Genomic DNA, 9,920 nt, shown 5'->3' on the forward strand with positions numbered 1-9,920 from the left:
AGCCGCCTGGGGAGGAACGGCCGCCGACTGGGGAGCTGCTGGGGAGCCGCCTGGGGAGGACCGGCCGCCGTCTGGGAAGCAGGCTCGGGAGGAGATGGTCGCCGCCACGGTTCCACGCGCAATCAGATTTCTTCGAAAGCAGGATAGAGCGACGAAAAAAACGAACCGATACGTTTATAATGGTATTGCGGGTAATTTGGTGGAAACACTCGCCCCCACAGCCAAAAAAACACGTAAAGGGTTGTTGTGACAATTGAACTAGAGAAAAGATACTTTTTTGAAAGTACGTTAATAAAAGATTATCCCTTTGGTTGGTATTTAGGCTTTTCTGGAAGTAAAAGTAAGTTTGGAAGCCCGACCAAAGACACCTTATACTCTCTCCATTCCAAATTAAAATTCATTTCAGTTAGGTTCATTTTTATACATTTGTATATAGATATAAAAACCAAGATCTAAAACGACTACTATTTTAGAACGGAGTGATTATTATATTTGGGCATCTTAAGTATTTTAAATAAAAAACTTAAAACTATAAATTTATAGATCTCATTGCGTGCTACAACTTTTATATAAAAATTATCTTTGTTTGATATCGTGTAAGAAAGATATAGTTTTTCTAAAGTGACAAGCACTTATATACGATTAATATGCTTCTACAACTTTGAATTATTTTTTATAAATCTTAATGATCTATAATAAAAAAAACTAAACTAGAAAGTTATATCTCATAGAGAGCTATGTTCTATTAAAAAATTGTCATCATACAAGATCGTATAAAAATATGTTGTTTTAAGGTTACGCCTCGTCACGTTAGTCCGGTTGACACGACAAGGTTTTCCTCCTAAAAACCGTTATCCACCGTGGCACATCATACCATGCTGATGCACGAGACACTGCAGCATGCTTTGCTCTACGTTGGCGCGACCAAAAAGACAAGAAATAAAAATACAAGATGTGGTGTTATTAAGATAAAATTTAGAAAAACAAATAAAAAACAAATCACCGGTCAATCATGCCAGGCCCGCCATTCTCTCCAGCTGAAGGCCCATCCGGCTCCTTTCACCTCCCTCCCTTCTGTATGGGCCAAAATGGCAATGGCCCAACCGGCCTCCCCATTCTCTCCCTCTCAAGCTGACATGAATGGCAACCGATTTTAAAATCATATATATAGGGTTTACAAACTCGTACCAATTAGAAAAATATTAAACTTGCACCAGTATTCATTACTCGTAATGGATACAATATGGTACATGGACCCATGGGTCTCTCGCGCGCATATATATATATATATATATATATATATATATATATATATATATATATATATATATATATATATATATATATATATATATATATATATATATATATATATATATATATATATATATATATATATATATATATATATATATATATATATAGTTTATATATTAAGAGCCCTGGGCTTCCAATAATAAAGGAAGCCCAGGCTAGTCAACATGGGCATTTTGGTTGAACCACACCGAGTCAACTGGGCACAGTCACGGCGCCGTTACCCCCGTGAACCAGCCACCTCTCCCACGTTTCCTGTTTCTAAAACCGTACTCGCGCATTCAACGGAGATAAACCAGCGGCCATTTGAAGAAAACCCCAGCCGCGCAGAGTTTCCTTTCGTGGGAGGCGACTCCCCTGGCGATTTCAGCGTCTCCAAACCAGCGCAGCGCCAATCCTCCGCCGCTCCAATCCAGCGCCATTCCATTACTCCTTACATCCTTCAATCTCCCAGCATTGGAGCCGATTCAAGAAGTTCCAGGTAATCCCAGATTGAAATACCCCGAGTTTGCCGTCGAGTTTTTGAGCCCTATCTGTCGATTTTGAAGTGGATTTGATGGTAACCCTTATTATCCAGCTAAATGTGTGATTTGTATCCGCTTATACATCACTATAATCGGGTAATTTCATCGCGCATTGCATCTGTTTTATGTTTAGGAGCCCCGATATTAGGGTATGTGTATTTATTCTGTATTCCTACTATCGCCCGACATTCTGTATTTAGGCAAAGGCTGTGGATTAGGTATTTACTGATTAGTTAGCAGATAGTACTTTTATACAACCCAAGTAATATATATATGCTGTTTGTATGTAATATTTATGCATATCTTCAGTTCTGTTTATGCACATTCACCTGATTCATTTGTTTACACATTTGGTTTATTATATATGCATATAGTCAGTACTCTTTATGCACATTTACTTTAATGATTTGTTTCACATATATTTTATTATCAAATATGCTTATTTGTATTTGATATATATGCATATCCTCAGTACTGTTTATGCACAATCACTTGAGTCATTTGTTTAAACATTTGTTTTATTATACATGCATATAGTCAGTATTCTTTATGCACATTTACTCCAACGATTTGTTTCACATACATTTGTTTAAACATTTGTTTTATTATAAATGATATGCTTATTGTATATCATTTATATGCATATCCTCATTACTTTTTATGCCCATTCAATTAAATAATTTTGTGTACACATCTGTTTTATTATATATAAAATATACCCATTGGATTTGATACATATGCATATTGGCAGTAATGTGTATGCTCATTCATACACAAGTTTGTGAACAGGTATTAAGCATATTTGAATTGTTATATTTACTTGCATAATTAGTTTACACGCCTATTAATTATATATAAATACATACAGATACTGTTATTTAAGCAAATGTTATTTACATATTCATGTTATTTGAGCTAAATGTTTTTATTACTACGAACCAGTTATTAAAATATGTTGTATAGTTAGTTGATGCATAAAGGCTTTTATTTTAGCTAAATGTAAAAGGTAGTTTAAGTCATGTAATTCCATTTAGCACTATATAGTACGCATTTCAGATAGTTATAGTAAAAATTAGTTTTTTTCTGGCATATATTCTTGCATAAATCAAAGTATTTAAAAACAACTTCCTTTTTCTACAGATTTATTTATTATTTAGTCATGAAGTCTGTTGATCGCCCGCCCAGTAATCCAAAAAGATTAACTATTGAATCCAGTCAGGAGGTTTTTCAATTGACATTTCCAGACGTACAAGATCCAGCAGCTCAGCTCACCAAGGTGATATTCCTCAAAATCAGGAACAGAATGAGCCTCAGCCAGCCCCAATCCATCGTGTTCGCAGAAAGGCTTTAGCTTGTCGTTTAAAAAGACAACCTCCTGCTCCAGCCGCTCTCTCTGACGACGACTTCATGGATGCTCCATCGTTAAAGCGTCAATTCAGATCTGCATCACCTTCTCCTCCAGATCAAATCAGCTCAAAGAAGTTAAAAGTACCTTCTCCTCAAGTTCCGACCGTGAAAAGAAGCCCAAAGTATAATATCATTGCCAAAAAAAACTCTCCTAAAAAGAAGTCTCCTGTCAAATCACAGGTAATATGTATATATATTATGTTTATTCATGTGTTAATCATGGTGCCCAATCAATGTTGAATTTTCCCCCACTTTACATTTATGCATATTATTATCAACAAATATGGTGTTTACTTTTTTTAGTGTTTTAGACTAGTTATTTACAAGCCTGTAATAAATATAGTATCATTAGTTCTACCTATATATATACTTTCTGTATTAATGAATATTCATTTATGCTTCCAGAAATTGAATATCCGATGCATTCCCTTGGATGTTATTGTATCATCATGGATAATGAGCGATCGGCAGCGTGATGCCGTCGCTAGGTTGGGATTTTCTAGCATATTTGATTTGCGAACTGATGCATTGGAGAGCAGATCACTTATCAGGTGGTTGATGGACAAATTAGATCCAAATGACATGACCATACGCCCAGGGGCTGGCAAAGAACTTAAGATAACAAAAGATACGGTTCATCTCATTTTGGGGTTGCCATGTGCCGGAGGAGGTAGAGAGTTTACTGATTGGTACGGTGAAATCGATGCTGCTGCTAATCTGAGACGTCATCTCAATGTCTGTAAAGAAGAATTTGATGTTGTCAAGCTTCAAGATAAGATAGTGCTTGGCAACGATGATGAGCTATCAATTAGATGTTTTTTTCTCATTCTATTCAATCGACTTCTGTTTCCTTCTGCATCTTGGGGCATTACAAACAATGAGGTGCTCATGACTTCAAACATGGCCCGAATGGCTGATATTGACTGGTGTCAACTAGTTTACACGGATTTGTGCGATGCTGCCGCACGTTGGCATAAAAGGAACAAAACTAACATCACAGCAACAATATATGGATGCTCACTCATTGTTTTAGTAAGTAATTTTATCTTGTTAACTGTGCATATACATGGTATGCAAATATTTGTTATGTACTAATTTTATATATTTGTGCATTCCTTTTTTACAGATTTACTATCTTGATCACCTACATCACCCTGCTGCTCCGGATAACAAATATGGTACTCCACGCATTAAGTTTTTTGACAATGAGACCATAAGACAGTTGGCTCGGGGTGACAGACGCCCCCCCCCCCCCCGTAAAACTGGTGAACCATTCGGATATGCAGAGGTTAGACACAAACAATTTTTTTGTCCTGTTATGCATATGTTAAAATATTATCACTGCTAACTGATCTATTTGCTTTTATACAGTTTTGTAGCCGTTCAGAAACGTGTTACGTCATTGCTCCAGAACGGCCTGCTTCTGCCGTTTTCAACATATATGTTCCTCGTATCAAGAATTTGATTGGACACAAGTTGCAATGTTTGCCCTCCCAGCAGCGTCCAATGTTTCAATCATTGTTTGATGCTCATGACAAAGAGGTGGATAAATACTGTAACTCCCTACAGTCGAGCCATCAGATGATTGTTTCGAAGCAGATTGAACTCTCTGAAACATTTGGTGAAATGATAGATGAAGTTTTGAGAGCTGCAACGCAGCGCGATTCACAGCCACAAGGTTTTAGTATTTATGTTTATTTTTTTTAAACTAATCAAGTTCACTATTTATAATGCTGTTATATTCAGTAACAACTAATATATTATTATATGTTCCAAATGTAGATAACCCCCCACTACCTCAATGCCTCCAACAAATGATCCTGTATCCACACCAACTGTTCCAACACCTGATAAACAACAACATGATCAGGAAAGCCATGTTCCTACTGATCATATCAAATTATCAGATGATGTAAGTTTTCTCATACAAACTATATATAATATGCATATATTCTATTCTGCATACAAGTTACCGTTTATTCAAATCTCAGTTGTTTCCATTATAGATTGTCAGTGGGAACGTCTGCAAAAAAGCTACAGCTATGGATGATCCTATTTTTGACAAGACTCCAAAATCTAATGTTTGACTTCCTTATATCATTATTATCATTCTTTCAGTTACAATATATGCAAGTAACAGTAATATATATGCATGCTTTATTTTTTTTAACTTCCCAGGCTCCCACAACAGACAAGCCTGCTGATCCTAAGTTAACACCAAAAATAAATAGTGTAAGTATTTACACCTTCATCATATTATGCTAATATAATATTAATTTTTCCCTATGTTTCATTACGTTTTTATTAATAAATTTATTGGTTACAGGAAGGACAAAAATCTGTTACACATGATACTCCTGTATCTGGTGCACCTCTGTTTGATAAAACCCCATTGACAGATGTAAGACATGTTGTAATTTTCATCTTTTTCTTATTTATACAATAAGACATACATATTTATGCAAATGTTTACTAACATTTATTCATATATTAGGCAACTACTGACCTGGTTGCAAAGGATAGTTCCTGTAAAGACGCAGTCGCTGAACATCCCCACGTGTCACGTGAAGACTGTGCTCGCAACCTGCTTAAGTTCATTTTGTCAGGACAACTAGATCCGAGCATGTATGTATTCGTTATTCAAATTCCAATTAAGTACAATTAGAAGGATTTAAATCAAAGTTTTTTCCCCAGGTCTATCATTAATTTTGGAGGATTTGGAGGGTCTGTACTTGATGTTGTCCAGTCGTTTGGTCCCAACAAATGTCTTGAGAATACTTTCATGCAGGGATTTATCGACTGTATTCGTCAGGATGATGTTTTATACAATCCAGATTCTGTAATCAACACTCTAATACTGAACGTCAACGTTGGGGTAATTGTTTCTCCACAACTTTGTATCTTATTGCAACTCTTACTTTATAAATATATAATACCAATCAAGTTATTTTATTTGTCCAGACCGTTTTGAATATTGAGGAGTTTGAACAACACAGTTCAAATCCACAGCCCTTCACAACAACCCTTCTTAAAGAACATCTTGAACCGACCCTACCTTCAGATGATGTTCTAAACCAGATTAAATTGGTGAGTTCTAATCAGTTTCATTTGTACAAATGTTATAGTGTACTTTTGGTTACTAGTTTTATGTTGTATTAGTTTTAATGTTTCATATGCATAGTATAAATCATTCATAATTTTACATATATATTTAACAGATACTGGTTCCTATGCTACGCCGAGGCCACTGGACCCTTTATGCAATCAATTTTGAACGTCGTCGCATAGACATCTTAGATTCAAACCCTTATGGTACATTGCTTGGAGGCACTACATGGAAACAAATCCATAATGATCAAATGATGATAAATGGAACGAAGATACCTTGGTCCAGACTCATAATGAGAAGACTTAGCATTGCCTTACATGAAGCTCGACCTGAGTCAACTGTACCAAAGTTTGACAACTACAAGATTGGGCTTCTTCCCAACTGTCCAACCATGACACCAGGGTCAAATGATTGTGGTTTTTTTGTTGCAAACTTCCTCCGCTACTACGATTTTGATGATGGTGACTTATCAGAATTTTATACTCCGGTATGTCACTAAATTAGTTTTCTATTCTTGCATATATTACTCCAGATTTTATTCTACCATAAAATTGATATTATGGTTATTTCAGGATGAACCATTGGACCAACGTGCCTTTGTTCTGCATTACCTTACCTTTCATCGCAACAACATGGTTGCCCCCCTTCCTGCAGAACTGCTGCCTTTCAAGTATTCTCCAAGGAGGCGCCGCTGTTTGAAAGCCAAGACTTAGATAGAATACCTGATCATGATTCCCTGTGGGATGAACAAAACTGTTTATGTTACTTGTTAAGTCACTTATGTCAGGCCTCTCATAATGTGTTTGATACTCTGTGTGCCACTTATGTTCAATGTGGCTAATGTCTATGCTACTGCGCAACAGCTTTATCTGAAGTGTGTCAAACATAATTGTTGCCAGCATGGCTATTTATGTTATCTGTTAACAAATTCTATGTTAGTTCATATCCAGTTTGTGAGTTGCTTAATCTTTTTGCTTCCAAGGTTTGGCTATTTTGTATTATCATATTGTTTCAATATTCAAGTTTTATGCATAATATATACTTCATTATTTTATATACACTAGGTTCATTTTTTTTACATTTTTACGCGAATTATGCTAATCTCCACAAGTGTTTATGCTATATCATGTTTGTTGTATTTGAAGTGTGAAACCGACGTATGCACTCCATTCGATTATTATTGTTAAGTGTATACAGTTTTATATAACATTAATGTCTAGACCTTCTGATCGCTAAACGTTCAATGCCAATTTGTTGTGCATATTCAGTTACATAATTTGTGTACTTGACTATATTTACGCAGCATTTAATAGTTTCATATCTACGCATTATATAACCCTTTCATGCAAACTACTGAAGTTCGAACAAAATAAAGCATAAGTCATTGTGATATTACAAGTTTCTTCTAAATCGACCACTCGTTAGTCACACTTCAAATTATTCGCCCAAATCCATATGCTCATCGGCTTCTTCATTTTCCACTTCTTCATCAATACGATGTTTTTTTGCAGTCGATGTTTCATTCCACTGTGGAGCAGTTGTTTTATTGTTTAGTCTTGATCCAGCTGGTCGTCCTCTCTTTCGATTAGACAGTTTTGCTAGCCTTGCCCTGTTCTCTTCCACAGACAGACATGTTCTGCTGTTATGCCCATCTGCTATTCCACACAAATGGCATCTCCTATTCTTCTTTTTCTCTCCTTTCGCACCTAGTCTCATAATCCTTTCTTCTGAATTTTTTATTGTCCGTCCCTTTGGTCTTGCGCGATCCGGCATACTCAGATTTATAACATCCACATTAAAATTCAACCTCTGCACAATAATAGACGTTACTATTTAGTATATGCATAATTACATATATTTATACCAATCAGTAAAATCATTTATCAATGCTCACCTTTTTAGCTTCTGACGATGCAGCAATATTTTCCAATTGTTCATGTGCTACGTGATACGGAGAACTTGTATCACCAACCTCATGTGAAAATCTCATGTTGTCCTCCTTTAAAGCCCAACCCAAATACATCAACATTTACATGCAGCATAAAATTATATTTTCAATTTATACAAATAAACAATATTATTTTAATATGTACCTGGTTACCAGTTGTTATTATTGTTAATGCATGTTCACATCCAGTCCTGGTGTTATGCGAATCCTACAAAATATTATTTGTTTATTACATTGATATTATATATTCATTATATACACTACTTCATGTAAGCTTAAAATATATCTTTTACATACCTTATCATAACATGTAACTGTATTGTCATCTTCCATCCCATCGCTAGCATTACTTTTATTCAACTCTTCTTCCTGGTACAAAATAACATGTTACTTATGCATAATTTATATTACAAATAGTATAACACTAAAACATCTGCAATATTATTACCTTGTCTTCCTCATTATCACTAACATCTGTTGACTCATTACATCCAATATCTGGCTCCAAACGGCTTAGAACGACATCGAGCTCATCCAACACATCCATCACCTTATCGTACCCTGCTTTTGACATACACGCCTGACGAACTACTTTCATAGTTTTTGTTAACAACATTTTCTGTCTGTATGATTTAGTAACTCCATCCTTCCCCCTGAAGCTCTTATCAATTCTTTCAAACGGAACATCTTTTCTTGATGAGACAGTGTACCTTTGCAATATATACTTTGAAGGTATCTTTTCAACTTGAAGATGCATGAAGGCTCTTAAAAGATGAACACACAATAGACCTGAAAACATGATAACGAACCATTATTTCAAAAATATACATTAATTGTGCTTCAATCATCAAATTATCTAGTATGCAAATTTATTATGCTAACCAACATAATACGTACAAACCTGTATGTTCCCACTGTTTGCACTCGCATGTATACTCCCCAACTTCTATGTCTGCTGATATCTTGAATTGATGTTGTCCCCACACAATTTTATTAGACCGTTTTGTATGCTGTACGATCCATTCATTATCACATCCGTCTGGGTCCTTTAATATTTTGTATGCAGTGGCGTATTTCATTGATTCCTCGAATCTATTCATAACAGCTCTGGTGTATGCTCTAGAGACTCTCACTTCGAACCTATATAATGTATCTGTTGTCCTTGGTCCCTATAACACATTATTATCATAATTAAACAACTTAATTACATAATTATATGCAAACCATTAATGCTAACAAGCACGACATACCTTGCTCACCAATGCCTCCTTTGATTCTTTCATTTTCCTGCTGTGCAACATTTTCATCATTTGTTTAGCGAACTCATGCAGTGGGGTGTTCGCATCTACATGTGATTGCTTCACTAATCTGTTCATGCTCTCACTTCGTTGTGTAGATACCATTACCCCACAGAAGTAATTTTTAAAAAATGCAGGTATCCATTCTTTTCTTATTTCATATAATTTGCGTAGAGTTATATCTTCATGAAGATTGAACTCCTCTAGCATCATTACCCAGGCACATTCAAACTCATGAGGAGTTAATGGATGATGTATAATAGACTGGAATGTTGTTTTAAAATCCTTAACAGCAAACCTGGCATATATCTCATTCAGGA

The 9,920-nt window shown here is 35.5% G+C and overlaps 2 protein-coding genes across 2 annotated transcripts; both read left to right on the top strand.

The window, feature by feature from the left end:
• The first annotated feature begins 3,073 nt into the window (after positions 1–3,073).
• LOC103651202 (uncharacterized) lies at positions 3,074–5,161 on the top strand. The gene is made up of 5 exons (XM_020551014.2): positions 3,074–3,425; positions 3,651–4,277; positions 4,372–4,533; positions 4,617–4,923; positions 5,028–5,161. The coding sequence occupies exons 1-5, from the start codon at positions 3,246–3,248 to the stop codon at positions 5,159–5,161; spliced, it is 1,410 nt and encodes a 469-aa protein (XP_020406603.2). The 5' UTR covers positions 3,074–3,245.
• A 48-nt stretch (positions 5,162–5,209) lies between these two features.
• Positions 5,210–7,149, top strand: LOC103651201 (uncharacterized). The gene is made up of 8 exons (XM_008676823.2): positions 5,210–5,326; positions 5,424–5,477; positions 5,572–5,646; positions 5,740–5,870; positions 5,940–6,120; positions 6,207–6,332; positions 6,464–6,841; positions 6,927–7,149. Exons 1-8 carry the CDS (start codon positions 5,288–5,290, stop codon positions 7,065–7,067), a joined length of 1,125 nt encoding a protein of 374 aa, XP_008675045.1. The 5' UTR covers positions 5,210–5,287; the 3' UTR covers positions 7,068–7,149.
• The last annotated feature ends 2,771 nt before the right edge of the window (positions 7,150–9,920 follow it).

The sequence above is a fragment of the Zea mays genome, chromosome 3, assembly GCF_902167145.1.
Source record: "Zea mays cultivar B73 chromosome 3, Zm-B73-REFERENCE-NAM-5.0, whole genome shotgun sequence".
Classification (NCBI taxonomy): domain Eukaryota; kingdom Viridiplantae; phylum Streptophyta; class Magnoliopsida; order Poales; family Poaceae; genus Zea; species Zea mays.